Source organism: Rhinoraja longicauda, chromosome 10 (genome assembly GCF_053455715.1).
Source record: "Rhinoraja longicauda isolate Sanriku21f chromosome 10, sRhiLon1.1, whole genome shotgun sequence".
Lineage (NCBI taxonomy): Eukaryota > Metazoa > Chordata > Chondrichthyes > Rajiformes > Arhynchobatidae > Rhinoraja > Rhinoraja longicauda.
The window spans coordinates 54843916-54866179 of NC_135962.1; the positions used below are offsets into that span (position 1 = coordinate 54843916).

A 22264-nucleotide genomic window follows, 5' to 3' on the forward strand; every position below is an offset into this window, starting at 1 on the left:
GAAATGGGTAATTATCTCTTCACAGAAATAAACCAAATGCAGTTTAAAAGTTGTTTGGTTACTTTTCAATAATCCCTATATTGAATTAAAAGGTGTAGATGCATGCGATGGGCTAATTCAAACTGTTTCCAAGTTACTCATAGATATGTAGGAAGGAACTGCAGATGCTGGTTACACCAAAGATAGACACAAAATGCTGGAGTAACTCAGCGGGACAGGCAGCATCCCTGGAGAGAAGGAATGGGTGAAGTTTCGGGTCGAGACCCTTCCTCAGTTACGCATCCTTTTTTGGAGAAGCAATGGTTATGCAGTTATACAACTTCCCACCCAGAAGCCAAGCATCACTACGAGTGAGGATTTGCAACTTGTGGAACGTCATCTGCAAATGTTTTTCCTGCCAGAGGCTTTGATGTATGAGAAAGACAGATACAGGAAGGCAACTGGTAAACTACAACCGGGGGGGGGGGGGGATGCAAAGGTAAAGCTCAATGCTCACGGCAGCCAGAGCCAGAGTCCATGCTAGGCAGCTGCTGGTGAAGACTCGGCCTATGAATCTGGACTGAATAATTTCCCCAGAATAAAATACCCAATTCCTTCTGCCATCTGCAGCCAATCTTCCCTACAGCTATTTAAAGCTCAGAGTCAGTCAAATGGTACGGAAACAGGCCCTTCAGCCCAACGCATCCATGGCAGCCAAGATGCCCCATCTAAGTTAGTCCCATTTGCCAGCATTTGGCCCATATCCCTCTAAACCTTTCCTACCCATGTACCTGTACAAATGTCTTTAAAATGTTATTGTACCTGCCTCAACTACTTCCTCGGGAAAAAAACTAACTTCATATACCCACCACCTCGAGTGGAAAAAGTTGCCCCTCTGATTTCTATTAAATCTTTCCCCTCTCACCTTAGATCTAAGTTCCTGTCATGATTTTATACACCTCGAAAAGATGACCCAGATTCATAGTGCAATAATCTAAATACAAAATTTTGGAATGCTATACCAAACACCTAATAATTGCAAATAGTAAACGAAATGTAAAAAAGGAACAGGAAAGGCAACTCTGAATTTATAACATAGGACAGTTGACAGAGTTTCATAGCAAGAGGATTTGAGTATAGGACCAAGGAGGTCTGTTGCAGTTGTACAATGCCCCTGTGAGACCACAACTGGTGTGTTGTGTGCAGGTTCGGTCTCCTAATTCGAGGAAGGAAATTCTTGCTATTGAGGGAGTGCAGCGTAGGTTCACCAGGTTAATTTTGCCGCGATGGTGGGACTGACATACGAGGAAAGAATTGATCGATTGCGCTTATATTCACTGGAATTTAGAAGGATGAGAGGGGATCTTAAAGAAACATAAAATTTAGGGATTGGACAGGCTAGATGCAGTAAAAGTGTTCCTGATGTTTGGGGAGTCCAGAACCAGGGGTCACAGTTTAAGAATAAGGGGCAGGCCATTTAACCAGAGGAGATCTTGGTTCCCATCTTAGCCTCATTGATCATCCAAAAACTCTCAGTACCCCAGAAGATGCAAGTCATCCTCAATCCAGAGACAAAGATGCCATGAGTAACCTAGAAAGCATACTAATAGTTAACCTCAAATTGTTCAAGTACTGTTTAAAAAGATTTCAACTGCAGGAAGTATTTACAACATCATTTATCCACTACCCCTTTAGATTTCCAGATTTATAAAAACTGCACAAAGCTAGAACTTTGATGTTCTCTCTCTCTCTCTCTCTCTCCATCTAACTGCAGCTAAGGTACCTAATTAAGTTAACCCTTTTTTTAAAGACAATTCTATTGTAACCTTAGAACAAGATTAAAACAAATCCTTATCTACTCCAAGTACTCAAGCTCCTTAAATATAAAATAATTTCCTATTCGCAGCATGCACACACTATAATTAAAGGATAATATTGCTTTCAAAATTATTTCCATTGGATCTTTTAATCTACAAAGGTGACTTGGTTCTTTGCAGAGCAATAGGTAGCAAATATTGGTCAGGGTGTGGAGGGGGAAAAAGAAAAAGCATTATGTTAACTGATTTTTACAATTTTGTTTATTCACACAGTGGGAAATTGGCATATGCAAGTCATTTCTTGGCATCAACAGTACCCATATTTTGCTGCATAGCCATCTCAACTGAAGTTATAGACCCACATGCCGCCTCTGACATCACGAAGCCGGCTGGAATGAAAAGCAAATCCTCCAGAGATATTAACAGCAAGAGTAGACAAATCAGGGGCAGTAATTAGGCAAGGATACTTTCATTTACAAATTACGTAGATTGGGAAAATGAGCAAAGACAATGAATGTACACACAAATATGCGAGATCCCTGTAAACGTTGACACCAATTTATAAAGAATGAGGACAGCAGAAAAAGCTAAGTTTAGCAGTGATAAATTCTAAAAGTTGCAGTTTTAAAAATGTAATTGTTACTGCACAAAACCCCTGCAGAACTAGAGAAAAAGAGAAATTGTAATCTTATGAAGCAAGAGAATCGGGACAGAAATGGACTCAATTCATATGCTGTAATAATATATAGACAATATAGACATTATATGCTGCAATGGCAGAAAAGGGTGAATTGAGGTGTTCAGCTGGATCATAGGGTCGGACGTGTACAGCACAAAACAAACCGCTGAAGAAGCTTAGTGGGCCAGACAGCATCTGGGGAGGGAGTTGGAACAATAAATGTTTCAGGTCAAGAACTTTCCTCTGGACCCTTCTCATTCTAGCAGAAGTTTCTTGAGTGTCCTCAAAATATGTGCCATGTTGTTGTCACCTGTATAGCTTTCGGAAATTGAGGAAAGTACCAACTCCACCAGCAGTAAGCCAACCAAATCAGACCTAGGCCACCGGGTATTTTATTTCATTCTTCACATGTTGAAACAAAAATGTTTTATTCTTAATGTTTTAATATTTTATGTTTTATTCTTAATTGTTTACTGTATGTCATGTTGTTACTTGTAAGCGAAGCACCCAGGCAAATTCCTTGTATGTATACATACCTGGGTAATAAAATTTATTCAATTCAATTCAGAGCAAAAGTTGAGAACATTATTAATCATCGTAGTATAAATGTTTACTGCAACTTGGCTACCCTGCACATTGTATTTAATTGTCATTAAACCCGACTTGGCAGAGATTCATTATGGCTTATTGACTAAATAATCGCCTCCATCACCAAGTTGTTTCACTGCTGATGTTGGCTCCATCTTCCGTCAGGCCACAGAGACTTACCCAGAGTTGTGCCATCTTCTCCCATGATGCAGGTCATGGAGGCGATGATCTGCTCCGCAACAGGTGCAGACATGGATGTCGCGTAGGCCGTACTGTGAGAGTGTGAACGAAGATACTCCACAAGCTCCTGCAATGCAGACACAGTCGTTGAAGTCTTGTGCCAGTTGGTCAAGATCAGAATCAATGAATGGCTCCAGTCTTGCAGACGCGGAGCAACTGAATTTTCACACCAAAAGAATTGTACACACAGAAAATGCTGACAAGTCCATTTTACTGAGTTGCAATATCATTGGTAGTTGACACTTTGAGTTCTAAGTTGAAAGTGAACCTGCATACGCATCCATGTAATTTTCAGAGTTGTTTAACTTGTTCAAAACAAATTTAAGGCTTCAAATTAGAAAATTAACCAATTGACAGCAAAATTCTCTGATTATAGCATGCATATGACAATAGTGAACAACTAGACTCTCAGTCTGATGAAGGGTCTCAACCCAAAACATTACCCATTCCTTTTCTCCAGAGATGCTGCCTGACCCGCTGAGTTACTCCAGCAGTTTGTATAATACAGAACTACCAACAGCCAACTACATATACCAGCAACCCAAACTTGAGTAAAACAATAAAGCTATATCATTAAACAGTATTCAACGTGAAACCTATTTCAGAGTTTCCATCAGGACTTCATGTGGCCAAGTGTAGCCTGTCCAAGTCAATGGATGGCTTAAGATATTGACATGGTTCTTCAGGTTTGGAAGAGAGAAGAGGACACGCCAATTACATGAATTATAGGGAGGATTGGGGACCTTCTGCATTAGCTCGACGGCATTGCATACCATCTCCGCCAACTTCATGAACTCTTCACTGTGGATCCTTATCATACATTTCTGTGGTGCTTTCCTTTTGTTTCATTTGTATTGAGTTAGAGGTCCTGTCTGCATTGCAATGGAACCATGCTGGTGGTGATCCAGGAGTCCATGCTTGGTTCTTACCTCAACGTTTCACGGGTTACCTCCCTCAATTAACCTGTGGGTAAGCATCACGCAGAGCAAAAGCGTTGCTACGCATTGACATCCATATATTTCCTCCCGCTAATTGCAAGCCTTCCCCTTCACTTGCACAATCACAGAAACACATTTGGCCTCAAATTCATTTGCAGGCATTCAGAAGGCACAGAGCCACAGTGTATTTATTGAACCCAAGCGCTGCTTTCATTCCCAACTTCTGTCCTATGATGCAACTGAACCATCTTGGGGTCCCGAGCTACCATTTACCTCGTTGGAGACTCTCGGATTATCTTTAATTGGACTTTATCTTGCACTATACATTATTCCTTTTATCCTGTTTGTGTACACTGTGGACAGCTTGATTGTTATTACGTGCAGTCTTTCCGCTGACTGGATAGCATACGACAAAAAGCTTTTCACTGTACCTCAGTACACATGACAATAAACTAAACGAAATTTTGATACATGCTCCCTTCTTCATGCTGCAACATAGGGGGTCACAACCCCATCTGCACACCCTGGTTCACACTTTCACGTTCACTGCCTCCCCTGGTGTGCATCCAACGATTATATAGGAAGGAACTGCAGATGTCGGTTTAAACCAAAGATAGACTCAAAATGCTGTTGTAACTCAGTAGGACAGGCAGCATCACTGGAGAGAAGGAATGAGTAACATTTTGGGGTCTTGACCCGAAACGTCACCCATTCCTTCTCTCCAGAGATGCTGCTTGTCAGGCTGAGTTAAACACAACATAGAAAATCAGTGCAGGAGGAGGCCATTTGAGCCAGCACCGCCATTTACTGTGATCATGGCTGATCGTCCTTCTCCCCATATCCCTTGATCCCACTAGCCCCTAGAGCTCTATCTAACATATCAGCATTTTGAGTCTATCTTCCACTGCATGAGGTATGCTTGGCTTCTCTGTTCATTCAGGCTCCCAGTGACTCATCTTAATATCCTCTCTCATTCTTATGCTGACTTCACATATGCTTTCGTTTACACCAAAGCTTTGCACAAGGCTCAAGAACCATCTAAAGTTTCAGGTGACCAAAGTTCAAGCATGGATTTGTAAAGGACAGGTCACACAAACAGGGATGTTCATGGGGTTCCACAAAACATTTTATAGCTTTCTTCAAAGACACTGTTGAATAAAGTTAAAAGTCTGGGGAACTGAAGACAAATTATTGGCCTGGCCAGAAAATAGGCTGAATCATACAAAAGTGGGGGTATTGGGTAAGTACTTAAAATGGTAGGTAGTAACTTGTGACATCTCACAAGGGCTTGTGTTGAACCTGCAACTAATCGCAATATTAATAAGTGAATGAGATGGAGTAGAAACCAATGTGCAGGTTTGTTGATAGCAAAGACAAGGCATTATAAATCATACAAACAGAAAGGTTTTAAATGTGTAGACTAGTAGATTAAGGAAATGGAGACAGAACTGACAAATAGATTTTAATGATGTGCATGCATGCACGTATTGGGGTTCACGTAATTAGATCATAAAACCATGAACAGATACCAAACATTACCCAAATAAGCCTATGGAATGTTGGTGTTTATATCTAAATGATTGGAGTTCAAGGAGATTAAAGTTATACTTCAGCAATACAAAGACTGGGGTTGACCACACCTTGGATTCTCGAGTTGTTTAGGATTCAGAAATCCTCATAACACTTGCATTCCATAACACGGCAAGGTAATTCTTGCATAGTTTCTCTGTCACCTCCAAGAACATTGTTCCAGAGCACCAATGGAGTCACAGATGGAGCAGCAGGACACCAGGCGCCTTTGGCAGGGGCTACGGACTACAACTAGCTACAGGTCCAGCACCCCCTCAACCGGAAGTGCCGGCTCCTCCTTAGCTGATGACCTGAACTCTTTTTATGCACGGTTTGAGACGGGTAACACCACCAGCTCGCCGTCTAAAAACAGCACCGAAGGGCCGCTGGCTAGCGAGGCTGGAGGGGGATCCACTCCCGGGGATGTGCACACATTCTCGGTGTCCGAGCATGAGGTGAGGTGGGCTCTGACGCGTGTGAACACGAGGAAAGCTGGAGGCCCAGATGGTATATCTGGGCGAGTACTAAAGTCTTGTGCTACTCAGCTTGCTCCAGTGCTCACCACAATATTCAACCTCTCCTTGGCAAAGTCCGTGGTCCCTGCATGCTTCAAAAGATCCATCATTGTACCGGTGCCAAAGAATGCCTCTCCAGCGTGTTTAAATGACAACCGACCGGTGGCCCTCACCTCTGTTGTCATGAAATGCTTTGAGAGGCTAGTCAAGAAGCACATCTGCGCCCTCCTTCCTCGCAACATGGACCCACTACAGTTCGCATACCGTCCGAACAGGTCCACGAATGATGCGGTCTCCCAGGTTCTACACACCGCTCTCTCTCATCTGGACAGCCAGGGGGGCTATGTGAGGATGCTGTTCATTGACTTTAGTTCAGCATTCAACACAATAGTCCCCAGCAGACTGGTTGAGAAGCTGCTGGAACTGGGGCTTAGCACCCCTCTGTGTGCCTGGGTCCTGGACTTTCTCACTGCCAGGCCCCAAGTGGTCAGGATGGGGGAACACACATCTAGCTCCCTCACCCTGAACATAAGATCCCCCCAGGGCTGCGTCCTTAGCCCCCTACTGTACTCCCTGTACACACATGACTGTGGGGCCAGGTTCAGCTCAAACTCCATCATCAAGTTTGCTGATGACACTGTGGTGGTGGGCCGGATCTCCAACAACGATGAGAAGGCCTACCAGGAGGAGGTGGCTGATCTGGCACTCTGGTGTCAGGACAATAGCCTCCTCTTGAATGTCACTAAAACAAAGGAGCTGATTGTGGACTTCAGAAGGGCTAAACATCCAAGGGCGTACACGCCACTGGAGATAAATGGGTCTACTGTGGACAGGGTGAGCAGTTTTAAATACTTGGGAGTCCGCATCTCAGAGGATCTGACGTGGGCAACGCACATTGCCGCATTGGTGGGTAAGGCTAAGCAGCGCCTTTACCACCTTAGACAATTAAGGAAATTCAGAGTGTCTCTGAGGATCCTTCATTGCTTCTACTCTGGGGCTGTAGAGAGCATCCTGTCCGGCAACCTTACAGTCTGGTTTGGGAACAGCTCTGCCCAGGACAGGATGGCCCTGCAGAGAGTAGTGCGTTCGGCAGAACACGGCAAGGTAATTCTTGCATAGTTTCTCTGTCACCAGAACGCACCATGGGAACTACACTCATCCCCCTGCAGGACCTATACATCAGGAGGTGCAGATCCAGAGCTAGCAAGATCATGAGGGACCCCTGCCACCCCAGTAACGGACTGTTCCAGATGCTACGATCAGGCAAACGCCTCCGCTGTCACGCTGCGAAAACGGAGAGGATGAGACGGAGCTTCTTCTCACAGGCCATCAGGACTGTCAACTTTTATAACCCCAGAGACTAAATTTTTGTCGACACTAATAGTAACTTATTAACTTTATTTATATGCTGTAACTGTAATTCTTTTTTGTGCACAACCCGCAGGCGTTGCCACTTTCATTTCACTGCACAGTATGTGTATGTGACAAATAAATTTGACTTGACTTGACTTGACAATATCGGTTGAATTTTCCTTTATGCAAGTCTGCAAATCGAATTTCTTTTGCATTTAGACACCTGATGCGTTTGGATTAGGTTAACGATATTCGGATCAAGGAAAAAAAAAACCTGAAGCAACAAGTTGGACCCAAAGTATTGATACAGTAATTTGTAGAATTAGGCAGAACGTTTCATACACAATGCTATCAATATACACCATGATCAAAATACTTCTGAGCAGTACTCTCTCCTCTTTTCACATCTGCAAGATTAAGTCAGATAAAGCATATATATATATCCCAGTCTTAAATGGAGCCAATGACTGGATTGCCTTGCAGTAGAAGCTAACATTCTACAGAATATTTAAACATGGACTTTTTGCATAAGACAGAAGGCTTGAATATATCATTAGGGTGGTACGGTGGCACAGCAGCACAGGCCAAGAGTCTTAGGTTCGATTCTGACTACTAGTGCCGTCTGTCTCCACGACCGTGTGGCTTTTCTCTGGGTGCTCCAGTTTCCTCCCACACTCGAGACATACATGTTTGCAAGTTCATTGGCTTCTGTCAAATTGTAAATTGCCCCCAGTGTGTAGGATAATGATAGTTGATCGATGGTCAGCACAGATTCGTTGGGCCAAAGGGCCTGTTTCCACTCTGCATTTCTAAAGTCTAAAGGCAGAGAAGGCTTGCATATTTACTTAAGGCTAAGGTGGTTAGCGTATTTCCTTAAGGAGGTTGGCATATCTCCTTAAGACATACGGCCGTTCAGCCCAATGAGTCTATGCTGACATCAATTCCACACTTGCCTATCACCTTCTGCTGCCACCCACACCAGAGGGCAACTTGTAATTAATGAACTAGCACATCTTTGAGGGTGGGCTGGGGTAGGGTGGGAAAGAACCAGAGCACCCTCTGGAAGCCCGTCTGGTCATAGTAAATATGCAAACTCTGCACAGACAAGACTCAAGGTCAGGATCAAGACGGGATCGGTGAAGCAGCAACTCTACCTGCTGTGCTACGGTGCCATGAAGCCAAGCACACAAAGTAAACAGAATTGGATTTCACGACCGGCCGCACATAATCAGTTCTGTGGATCACTGCTTCCACCTAGTGATTTAAAAACTGCATTGTGTAGCACTTTACGTCACAGTTTTACAGGCAATTGGCCAGGCAAGAAGTGCATTGGATATTTGGGATGAACGCTGTGCGAAGGCAATACAATTCTCAATGTCAACAGTGACCGCTTCAGTAAAAATCTCCTGGTAATCCTCAATAAACTATGGTTTCTGAGAGTTTAATTATAAATAACAATTTCAATTTTGCATTTCAAGTTTGATCCTCAATACCAACATTCACAGCAGTCTTACACAAGGCACGTTTCGATGACATAGTCTACGTGATGAATGCAGCAATATCATCAACGAACCACAACATCCTGTCCACAGTTCCCGTGACATTCATAGTTTCTATTACACCTTGTCTGCGCGCTCTTTTCACTGCGACCGCTGGGAAGGCGGTACAGAAGCCCAAGACCCTTCACCTCCAGGTTCAAGAACAGCTTCTTCCCAGAATCAAGTTCTAGAATCAACCTGCACAATATTAACACAAACTTCTCCCATCACCAAGACCCACTCCCGACTGTTCATTCCAGGGGTATTTGCACAATTATGATCTGATTTACATTGAAGAACTCAATTTATTGTATACTTTTTCCTTATCGATGCAGCATATAATGTGTCTGTAAAGATGCAGCAAGACATTCATTGATCATCTTCATAGCCAGTACATACGATAGTCTAGGCTAGTCCCATTTGCTTGCATTTGGCACATATCACTCTGAACCCTTTCTACCCATGTATCTCTCCAAATGTCTTTTGAAAGTCATAATTATATTTGATATTATAACTTCCTCTGGCAGATTGTTCCAGACACAGATGACCCTCAGTGTAAAAGGTCCCTCTTAAATCCCTCTCTTCTCACCTTAAGCCTATGCCCTCTAGTTTTAGAATCCTCTACCTGAGGAAAAATACTTCACTTTATCCATGCTTCATGATCGTGTGCCCTTTAAGGTCACAACCCAGTCTTCCTTTGCAGACACATTATATGCTGCATCAATAAGGAAAGTCTTCTATGCTCCAAAGAAAAGTCCCAGCCTAACCAACTTCTCTCTACAACTTGAGCCTCAAGTCCAGGTAACATCTGGGTGAATCTCTTCTGCACCCTTTCCAATTTAATGACATTCTTCCTCTGGGTGACCAGAACTGCATATATTATTCATCAACGACTTGTACAACTTTATCCTGTCCCAACTATCATACTTCAAACCCATTTACTGCCCTGTCCACCTGATCGGCCACTTTCAAGGAACTCTCAGGGTTCTGTACTCTCCAGGATTCTACCATTAAATGTGCAGATCCTGCCCTGGTTGGACATACCAAAGTGCAACACTTCACACTGAATTAATGTTCCTTGGCCCACCTTCCCAACTGATCTAGATCTTCACAAGTTATAGGAGTAGAATTAGGTCATTCAGCCCATCGAGTCTACTCTGCCATTCAATCATGGCTGATCGCTGCCTCCAAATCCCATTTTTCTGCCTTCTCCCCATAACCCTTGACACTCGTTCTAATCAAGAATTTTCTATCTCTGCCGTGAAAATATCCACTGACTTGACCTCCAAAGCCCTCTGCGGCAATGAGTTCCACAGATTAACTACCCTCTGACTAAAGAAGTTCCTTTCTAAAAAAGCACCCTTTAATTCTGAGGGTATGATGTCTGGTCCTAGACTCTCCCACCAGTGGAAACATCCTCTCCACATCTTGTTGTAGAAAGGATGCTGGTTTAAACCGAAGATAGACACAATATGCTGGAGTAACTCAGCGGGACGGGCAGCATCTCTGGAGCGAAGGAAAGGGTGACGCTTCGGGTCGAGACCCGGGTCAAGAGGAGTTGAGTATAGGAGCAAAGAGGTCCTTCTGCAGTTGTACAGGGCCCTAGTGAGACCGCACCTGGAGCACTGTGTGCAGTTTTGGTCTCCAAATTTGAGGAAGGATATTCTTGCTATTGAGGGCGTGCAGCGTAGGTTTACTGGGTTAATTCCCGGAATGGCAGGACTGTCATATGTTGAACGACTGGAGCGACTAGGCTTGTATACACTGGAATTTAGAAGGATGAGAGGAGATCTTATCGAAACGTACAAGATTATTAAGGGGTTGGACACGTTAGAGGCAGGAAACATGTTCCCAATGTTGGGGGAATCCAGAATCAGGGGCCACAGTTTAAGAATAAGGGGTAGGCCATTTAGAACTGAGATGAGGAAAAACTTTTTCAGTCAGAGAGTTGTGAATCTGTGGAATTCTCTGCCTCAGAAGGCAGTGGAGGCCAATTCTCTGAATGCATTCAAGAGAGAGCTAGATAGAGCTCTTAAGGATAGCAGAGTCAGGGGGTATGGGGAGAAGGCAGGAATGGGGTACTGATTGAGAATGATCAGCCATGATCACATTGAATGGCGGTGCTGGCTCGAAGGGCCGAAGGGCTGAATGGCCTCCTCCTGCACCTATTGTCTATTGTCCAAGTCTGAAGAAGGGTCTCGACCCAGAACGTCACCAATTTCCTTCTCTCAGAGATGCTGCCTGTCCCGCTGAGATACTCCAGCATTTTGTGCCTATCTTAGATCTTGTTGTAAACAGATATCCATCCTCACTGTCTATTTTCCCTCCAAATGTTGGAAAACCTACTAACAATGTTAACTACATTGTCATCCTTACAAACAGCCGGTGCAAATGATAAATTAACCATCATGAATTTCCCTAAATGCCAATGTTATGTTTTATTACTTTTGGTGTACATTAGACCAATTTAAAACGTTCCCACTATCAACAGAATGCACTGGAGTAAATTCACTCATTATTTAAAATGCAAACACAAATTTTAAGTTGGGTGCTTCGTTTTGGGATCTAAAGTGATTAACGTCTACAGCAAAATGTACACCTGCAGTACATTTAGCAATTGCCACTAGAAGGCAATATTGAGCATTAAATGCTGCATTCTATTAACTGCAACTCCTTTAAAGGTAAAAGATGATGGATACGAAAAGCTGGAATAACTCCTCAGGTCAGGCAGCATCTCTGGAGAAAAGGAATTGGTGATGTTTTGGGTCCAGGCCCTTCCTCAGGAAGGAAACCTGTTTTTAAAGTAAAGTTCCAAGTTTTAATTTTTTTTTAAACCACATTAGTTCATCTAAGTCAGTGAAGGTTTCAAAAACTGTCAGTGCCCATAATTTTTGTGGTTTGCTGGATGCCTGCCTTCAACATCAATCCATTGCTACATTTAAGATATGGCAAAAGTATTAAGTCCATACAAATGGATTGTGTAGGAAGGAGCTGCAGATGCTGGTTTAAATTGAAGACAGACACAAAATGTTGGAGTAACTTAGCGGGACAGGCAACATCTCTAGAGAGAAGGAATAGGTGACGGTTCGGGTCAAGACCCGTCTTCAGACGTCTGTTCTTCTGAAGAAGGGTCTCGACCCAAAACGTCACCCATTCCTGCTCTCCAGAGATGCTGCCTGTCCCGCTGAGTTACTCCAGCTTTTTGTGTTTATCAGATGGATTAAACATTCGTGTGTATCAGGTAAAGTAAACATCACCTTCCCACTTCTGACACATTTGTAAGACGTCATCTGATGTGAAGTGCTCCGTGCTAATTTGGCAAAGTCAAGGCTTTGGAACCAAGGAGAACATATCCAACTAAACTAATGTCTTCCATTGGGGTCAGACGCGGGAAGGAGTTGTTTTAGGCAGACATGGAACTGCAGATGCTGGAATCTAGAGCAAAAGAAACTGCTGGAGGAACTCAGCAGGTCAGGCAGCATCTGTGGAGGCAGAAGGATGGTCACGAGCAATACCGTTGCTTCCACAAATGCTGACATGCCGAGTTCCCCCTCACAGTTTTATTTAAACTCCTGCAGCGTATAAGCAGTGGACTGCAGTTAGCCTACTGGACTTTAGTTACTGGGAAATAGATTGATTATAAGATAATAAGAATTCTTATGTGATTGACAAAAAGTTATTCAGGCAGACATGGCATTAATAGATCAGAGCCCAGGCAAAGGGCCGTCAGCCAACGAGGTCTGTGCCAACCATGATGCCAATTTAAACCAATCCCATCTCTCTACACATGTTCTGTATCCCTCCATTCCCTGCCTGTTCACACGCCTGTCTAAATGCCACTTAAACATTGCTATCTCATTTACTTTCATCATCAGCATGTGTCTCTAACTGGAGAAGCCAAAACTAAATGAAACCCCAGGAAGGGGAGGAAAATAAACAAAGCTGGAACTGTGAGATACAAAACACTGAAAATCAAGCTTCCTGATAGTTTGATTCACCTCCCTACTCTCTTCGTCCTCATACTGTCCCTAAGAATCCCATTGTAAAAGAACAGAATGTAATCTTTGGACTTGTCACATCAAGTCTCAAGACTTGCCATTCAATCCAACAATTTCAGATAAGCACCCTTTCCAGTTTGTAACATAACTGGCTAGCTCAGATAAAAGGCGATTAACCCAAAACATTCGCTTTCTCTCCACAAAAGCTGCTTATTTACTTATTTCAGACCTCCAGCATCTACACAAAGTGTTGGCGTAACTCAGCAGGTCAGGCAACATCTCTGGAGGACTTGGACCCTTCTTCAGATGGGACCCAAAATGTCACCTATCCATGTCCTCCAGAGATGCTGCCTGACCCAACAAGTTACTGCAGCACCAGTTTTTTGTAAACCAGCACCTGCAGTTCCTTGTTTTTCCAGCACCTACAGTTTGTTTTTAATCTGGTTCATGAACAGCAAAATACAATTTACTTCTGGAGCACAGGAAGCTAATTCCTTGATACAACTTACAATCTAGGAGACAGATGCAACATGCAAACCCTAGGTCAGTTATGGCATGAAAAGGATAACACAAAATGCTGGAGTAACTCAGCAGGTCAGGCAGCATCTCTGGAGAAAAGTAATAGCTGGTGTTTCTGGTTGAGACTAAATAAAACTGAGGTGTAACTTAGCAGTTCAGGCAGGATTTGTGGAGGCAAAGGTGTCGCTGTTGACTGTCTCTGTGCCTCCGCAGATGCTGCCTGACCCACTGACTTCCTCCAGCAGTCTGATGTTCTGTCTGATGAAAGGTCTTGAAGCGTTCCTTTTCCTTCCCTCCAGAGAATCCCTGATCCCGCCCGCTGAGTTAACTCTGGCATTTTGTGCCTATCTTCGGTGTAAACCAGCACCCACAGTTCCTTCTTACACATGGCAATAAAAAGGATTTCGACATAAAAGTCAGAGAAAAGATTGCCGTACCTTTTTCCCGCCTATGTATCCACCAGCTGCGCCAAAGCTCTTGGTGAACGTGCCCATCATGACATCCACGTCCTTGGGGTTGACATCAAAATATTCGACCGCACCGCGGCCTGTGGGCCCCAGGGCTCCGATGCTGTGAGCTTCGTCCAGGTACAGATAAGCCTTGTACTTTTTCTTTAAAGCCACTATCTCAGGCAAACGGACAATGGAGCCTTCCATACTGCGAATGGAAAATGCAGCCTTGTTAACAAGTCCTACTCGTAGCTAACTAAACAAACCCATTTCTCAAAATGCTGGAGTAACTCAGCAGGTCAGGCAGCATCTCGGGAGAGAAGGAATTGGTCACCCATTCCTTCTCTCCCGAGATGCTGCCTGACCTGCTGAGTTACTCCAGCATTTTGTGAATAAATCGATTTGTACCAGCATCTGCAGTTATTTTCTTAAACCCATTTCTCAGTCTTAATTGAAAGATAAATCAAATATTTATTAAAATGTTGACAAATGCAATTTTATAATCACAAATCACATATTCTCATTACACAATTTGTCAACATTAACATTGCTGGTCACATGCTTCCAATGAAATCTTCCCAAATTAAACTCATCTCAGATGCTGCTACTAAAATCAATACCGATTTAACATTGTTGCAACTCAAATGATTCCTTTGATACTGAGGGGCCCAGTTATACAAATGTGGCACTGCACATTGGAATTGTTCAGTGGAAACAGAAACATAGACAGAAAATATGTGCAGGAGTAGGCCATTAGGCCCTTCGTTCAATATGATCATGGCTGATCATCCAACAGCAGTCGCCCGTTCCTGCTTTTCCCCCCAATATCCCTTGATTCCGTTAGCCCTAAGAACTATGTCTAACTCTCTCTTGAAAACATCCAGTGAATTGACCTCCACTGCCTTCTGTGGCAGAGAATTCCAGATTCACAACACTCTGGGTGAAAAAGTATTTCCTCATCTCAGTCCTAAATGGCCTACCCCTTATTCTTAAACTGTGACCACTTAGACCATAACTGCGGTTATATCATAGCCAAGAAACAGACAAACTGCCTTGATCCGTGCAGCCTCTTATCATCAGAGTGTAAATACCTTGTGGTAGGTGTTTGGAGGGAACTGCAGATGGAGGTGGAAGACACAGATGTAACAGCAATGTTGAAGAGGCAGATAGACAGAGAAGGGCAAGGATCATGTGGAGGCAAATCAGATTAGTTAAATTAGCATCATGGCCAGCAGAGTCATGTTGGGCTGAGGGTCCTGTTCCTGTGCCATACTGTTCTATGCTCCAAATGGCTAGAAGTTAAATGGTTACACTGCTTGCCAAAGCTATTTGTTCCATCTCAGGCTCCAGGATGTTTGAGATGCAACAAAGAGTTCATTCACTTCATTCTTGGAAATTGGATCGGTTTTAGTTTTGTCTTTGTAAAAGGTGCCTGTCAACATGCTGATGAGCCAATGCCGTATCTGTTACCTGCCAAGTTCTTCTTCCACTAACGTGTCAGTTCAACAGCAGCATCGCAAATTAACAGCCAGGCTGCCAAATGCATTGAATACAAACAGCATGGATGTCGCAGCAGTAGAGCTGCTGCCTCACAGCGCCAGAGACCCAGGTTCGCTCATGACTACGGGTGCTGTCTGTGCAGGGCTTGTTCCTGTGACCGCGTGGGTTTCCCCCGGGTGTTCCAGCTTCCTCAATTTATTCCAAAGAGGTGGAAAGACTCTAAGGGGAGTAAGAGACACCTGTGGCTGACGAGGGAAGTCAGGGACAGCATAAAAATTAAGGAGTGGAAGTATAACATAGCAAAGAAGAGTGGGAAGACAGAGGATTGGGACTCTTTTAAAGAGCAACAAAAGTTAACTAAAAAGGCAATACGGGGAGAAAAGATGAGGTACGAGGGTAAACTAGCCAATAATATAAAGGAGGATAGCAAAAGTTTTTTTAGGTACGTGAAGAGGAAAAAAATAGTCAAGGCAAATGTGGGTCCCTTGAAGACAGAAGCAGGGGAATTTATTATGGGGAACAAAGAAATGGCAGACGAGTTAAACCGTTACTTTGGATCTGTCTTCACTGAGGAAGATACACACAATCTCCCAAATGTTCTAGGGGCCGGAGAACCTAGGGTGATGGAGGAACTGAAGGAAATCCACATTAGGCAGGAAATGGTTTTGGGTAGACTGATGGGACTGAAGGCTGATAAATCCCCAGGGCCTGATGGTCTGCATCCCAGAGTACTTAAGGAGGTGGCTCTAGAAATAGTGGAAGCATTGGAGATCATTTTTCAATGTTCTATAGATTCAGGATCAGTTCCTGTGGATTGGAGGATAGCAAATGTTATCCCACTTTTTAAGAAAGGAGGGAGAGAGAAAACGGGTAATTATAGACCAGTTAGTCTGACATCAGTGGTGGGGAAGATGCTGGAGTCAATTATAAAAGACGAAATTGCTGAGCATTTGGATAGCAGTAACGGGATCATTCCGAGTCAGCATGGATTTACGAAGGGGAAATCATGCTTGTCAAATCTACTGGAATTTTTTGAGGATGTAACTAGGAAAATTGACAAGGGAGAGTCAGTGGATGTGGTGTACCTCGACTTTCAGAAAGCCTTCATTAGTGGGCAAAATTAGGGCACATGGTATTGGGGGTAGGGTACTGACATGGATAAAAAAATTGGTTGACAGACAGAAAGCAAAGAGTGGGGATAAATGGGTCCCTTTCGGAATGGCAGGCAGTGACCAGTGGGGTACCGCAAGGTTCGGTGCTGGGACCCCAGCTATTTACGATATACATTAATGACTTAGACGAAGGGATTAAAAGTACCATTAGCAAATTTGCAGATGATACTAAGTTGGGGGGTAGTGTGAATTGTGAGGAAGATGCAATAAGGCTGCAGGGTGACTTGGACAGGTTGTGTGAGTGGGCGGATACATGGCAGATGCAGTTTAATGTAGATAAGTGTGAGGTTATTCACTTTGGAAGCAAGAATAGAAAGGCAGATTATTATCTGAATGGTGTCAAGTTAGGAGGAGGGGGAGTTCAACGAGATCTGGGTGTCCTAGTGCATCAGTCAATGAAAGGAAGCATGCAGGTACAGCAGGCAGTGAAGAAAGCCAATGGAATGTTGGCCTTCGTAACAAGAGGAGTTGAGTATAGGAGCAAAGAGGTCCTTCTACAGTTGTACCGGGCCCTGGTGAGACCGCACCTGGAGTACTGTGTGCAGTTTTGGTCTCCAAATTTGAGGAAGGATATTCTTGCTATGGAGGGCGTGCAGCGTAGGTTCACTAGGTTAATTCCCGGAATGGCGGGACTGTCGTATGTTGAAAGGCTGGAGCGATTGGGCTTGTATATACTGGAATTTAGAAGGATGAGGGGGGATCTTATTGAAACATATAAGATAATTAGGGGATTGGACACATTAGAGGCAGATAACATGTTCCCAATGTTGGGGGAGTCCAGAACAAGGGGCCACAGTTTAAGAATAAGGGGTAGGCCATTTAGTACGGAGATGAGGAAGAACTTTTTCAGTCAGAGGGTGGTGAAGGTGTGGAATTCTCTGCCTCAGAAGGCAGTGGAGGCCAGTTCGTTGGATGCTTTCAAGAGAGAGCTGGATAGAGCTCTTAAGGATAGCGGAGTTAGGGGGTATGGGGAGAAGGCAGGAACGGGGTACTGATTGAGAGTGATCAGCCATGATCGCATTGAATGGCGGTGCTGGCTCGAAGGGCTGAATGGCCTACTCCTGCACCTTTTGTCTATTGTCTATTGTCTAAAGGCATGTGGGTTTGTAGGTTCATTGGCTTTTGTAAATTGCCCTCAGCGTATAAGACATAGAATAGTGCACGGGTGATCGATGGTCAGCGTAGACTAGATGGGCCGAAGCGCCTGTTTCTACACTGCATCGCTAAACTAAGCACTGAAAACCAGGAAGCAGTGTGGTTAAAGCAACTTCCATTTGAGAAAGGATGCTGTTTTCTAATGGGAACAGTTGCAAAATTATATATAGCTTTACCAAAGTGCTTTTCCATTCATTTTCAGAAACATTTACTAAAATGCATAATTAGACAGTCTCTCAGTTTAGTTGTACCAATTATTAGAAAAGACACTTGGTAGTTCATGTTGCCAGAGTGATGCTGATGAGCAGGAAACCACCAAGGAGAGAATAACCTATTTTTAGATACAAAAACAATTGTTGCTGACAGTAGATTTCTGAGAAGAATGCTTTTATTTTAAGACCAAGGGAGATAGACAAAATTGAATTCAGATTAAATACACACCACACTCCAAGATCACGCTAGACCAGACAAACGAGCTGCTACTGCTGCCACAGCAGTGGCAGCTCGTTATTAGTCTGGTGTAGCCTGATCTTGGAGTGCGGTGTGCAAAACAATTACCTAAGGATTGATTCACAAAATGCTGGAGTAACTCAGCAGGTCAGGCAGCATCTCGGGAGAGAAGGAATGGACGACGTTTCGGGTCGAAACCCTTCTTCAGACTGGAATTGAGATAGTTTTTAAGGATGCAAACCTCACTCCAAGGTGGAATTTTAATTTGTAAATTAACACATTTCCACACCTAAGGGAAAGTAAAATCGGCAATAACTTGCATTTATGCAAGAGCCTTTAATGTAGAACATCTTTAGACTTTGAGATACAACGTGGAAACAGGCCCTTCAGCCCACCGAGTCCATGCTGAGCAGTGATCACCCTGCACACCAACACTATTCTACGCACTGGGGACAATTTACAATTTTACAGAAGCCAATTAACCTACAAACCTGTACGTCTTTGGAGTGTAGGAGGAAACCGGGGCACCGGAAGAAAACCCACGCATTCATAAGGAGAACGTAAAAACTTCATACAGACAGCAGCATCCATAAACAGTGTCTCTGGCACTGCAAGGCAGCAACTCTACTGCTGTGCCGCTGTGCCACTGTGCACCCTATCACTCACAGAAGTGAAAAACAGATGATCAAATTAGCAAATCAGACACAGATTTGAATTAAGGGGCTTGAGGAGCAAGCTTAGCAGGGAATTGGCTGACAGAAGGAACAGTTACCAATGATGAGTGCAGGACCAGAATGTGCGATGGGCTTTAGTCACAGGATGGGAAGTTTGGTGTGTGGGACTGGAAGATGTTACACATTTTGATTGTGGAGTCAGGAGTCAAAAGAGCGTTTTACCGTCATTTGGTCCCGACACAAAAAATCACGGATCCATGTTCTGCAGGGATGCTGCCCAACCCCACGGGCACAACAGTGACACAGCTGTAGAGTTACTGCCTTGCAGCACTGGAGACCCAGGTTCGATCCCGACTACGGGTGCTGTCTGTACGGAGCTTGTACGTTCTCCCCAGGACCACGTGGGTATTCTCCCAGATATTCGGGTTTCCTCACACACTCCAAAGACGAACTGGTTTGTAGGTTAATTGGCTTGGTGTATGTGTAAATTGTTCCTAGTGTGTGTAGGATAGTGTTACTGTGTGGGGATCGCTGGTCGGTGTGAATTCGGTGGGTCGAAGGGCTTATTTCCTCGCTGTATCTCTAAACTAAACCCGCTGAGTTTATCCAGCACTGTCTGTTTTTGATGTTTAATGTCATATGTACCAGAATGGATTAGTCGAAATGTGCATTTGGGCTGTGTGAACATGGTGAGCCTAAGGGCTTGCTTCTGTACCTATAACTATGATAATTCCCAGTCCTCTACTTCACATTTCTTCTACAAAATGCTTTATGACTGAGCTTTTAAATATTCTAAATAGGCTACCAAATTTCATTTGATAACACTCGTGAACTACTTTTCTGTTTAGTGTGTTTAGATAAAGATGACCTGACAAAATATTTTAATATGTCAGTGTTTGAATTAGCATCAAGTCTGACACCTCAGCTAGGGGGAAAATGAGCTGCACACTGCATTGAATCCAAGGAGTCACTGAAACATTTCACATGTTAGCGTAACAAACAGCAAGACCTCATTCAGACTGGACCCCGTGACTTGCAATTGTACCTGTAAATTCCCTCGACTATGATGAGAATCTTCTTCCATGGCCGGCGTGTCCGAGGCTGCCCGTGAACAATTGCGTCCTTAAGCAATTTATCCAAACTCTGCATATCTGAAAATAATGCAAGCATTGTAATGATGGCTGTCCACTTGGCAGCAAAAACAAACAACTATTAACAAACAAGTTTGCATTTTCAACCACTAGTCAGCTGGTGGATGTCCAAAGAAAAACGTCATTGTTACCAGCACGGTTGCACAGCGGTAGAGTTGCTGCCTTACGGCGCCAAAGACCAGAGTTCGATCCTGTCTGCGGGTGCTGTCTGTACGGAGTTTGTACGTTCTTCCCATGACTACATGGGTTTTCCCCGGGTGCTCCGGTTTCCACCATACACTCCAAAGACATACAGGTTTATAGGTTAACTGGTTTCAGTAAAATCGCAAATTGTCCCTAGTGCGTAGGATAGGGTTAGTGTACAGGGATCGCTGATTGGTGTGGATTCGGTGGTTCAAAGGGCCTGTTTCTAAACTGCATCTCTGAACTAAACCTCAAAATACCAAGGACAAATTTCAAAAATTTGCAGTGCTTCACAAATTTAACTCTAGTTGGTAATCCATTCAGCCCATCATATCTTCACTCAAAGAATGCACCCAATGGCTGAATTCTTTAATGAAACCAGTGTTTTTACCCTCATTGTCATTTCCACAAGTTAATTTGGACAACATCTTCCTTTTCGACAAATATACAGATGCGAGATCTAGTGAACATTTCAAAACTGGGACTGAGATTGCCAAAGTGCTGGAGTAACTCAGACTTCCAGAGCTTCACATTTCACCTCTTCTTCTTGCACCACCTTTGTCTTTTCATCTCTGAACTTTTATCCAACCATCTGCCAGCCAAAACTATCCCCCTCACCCACATCCACCTATCACTCGCCCGACTTCTGCCCCCACCTCTCTTCCAGCTTTCCCCCCACCCCTGCCTACAATCAGCCTGAAGGGCCCCAGCCCAAAATGTTTCCTGTCCATGTTCTCCAGGGATACTGTGTGACCCGCTCAGTTACTCCAGCACTTTGTTTGTTTTTCAACAGTTGCCAATTCTTGCATTGAACTCTCCCACTGCCATACACTTTTCCATTTGAGGAAGAGGGCGTTGCATGTCACAAATGCTGTGTGCTGTAAAAAGTGCCAAGCATCCAGTGTTCCCAGAGGAAAACAAATCCAGGGCTACTCATCATTGAAAGCTCAAACATCTATTATTGGCTTTGAGTATCATTAGCAAAGCTCTCAGCTGTTTCTAGTTGTACATACGGTACTTATGTAAATTGCAATGTCTGTTCAGTCTGCAAGGGTGACATTGAGCTTGAGGCACTTGTCACTTTATTATCATAGTCACTGAGTGATATAGCGTGGAAACAGGCCCTTCGGCCCAATGCACACACCAGCCAACATGCCTCAACTACACTAGCCCCAACTGCTCATGTTTGGTCCATATCCCTCCAAACCCATCTTATCCACGTACTGGGATAGCCCTCAACTACCTCCTCTGGGAGCTTGTTCCATACACCCACCACCCTTTGTGTGAAAACGTTACACCTGCCCCCCCCGTATTCCTTCACCTTAAGCCTCTGTCTTCTGGCTCTCGATTCACCTACCCTGGACAAGAGACTGTGCATCTACCCGATCTATTCCGCACATGATTTTATCCATCTCACCTGTGCTTTGATATTACGTTGACATCCCCCTGCATGGTTCGATAGAAGCCCATGTAAGCTCAAGGAACACCTGACTTGGCATAACTCAACTCTCAGGCCTCAAAATGGAATTCAACAAAATTGGATAACTGGCCTTTCCAATCTATCAGAACTGCGAGGCCAACGCATAATTATTTCCCTTTCTGCTGTTGCTGCCTGACTTGCTGAGCATCTCCAGTACAGGTGCTCCCCGACTAACGATGCTTCGACGTACGATATTTCGACTTTACAATGATGCAAACGCTGGGCAATGGCAGCTACCCTTAGCTCACTTCCGGCCACGTGATCAGGTGTATTTAAATGCAATTCGATGTGCGATATTTTCCTTTTCCGATGGGTTT

At 43.9% G+C, this 22264-nt stretch overlaps 1 protein-coding gene across 1 annotated transcript in view; it reads right to left on the reverse strand.

Annotated features, from left to right (window-relative positions):
* The window catches only part of LOC144597475 (serine palmitoyltransferase 2-like), a 119040-nt gene that overhangs the window by 52485 nt on the left and 44291 nt on the right, over positions 1-22264 (reverse strand). The window contains exons 7-9 of the mRNA XM_078406910.1: positions 20179-20284; positions 14171-14390; positions 3244-3370 (exon numbers count right to left, since the gene is read on the reverse strand). Coding sequence (XP_078263036.1) covers positions 3244-3370; positions 14171-14390; positions 20179-20284 — 453 coding nt within the window. The remainder of the gene's footprint in view (positions 1-3243; positions 3371-14170; positions 14391-20178; positions 20285-22264) is intronic.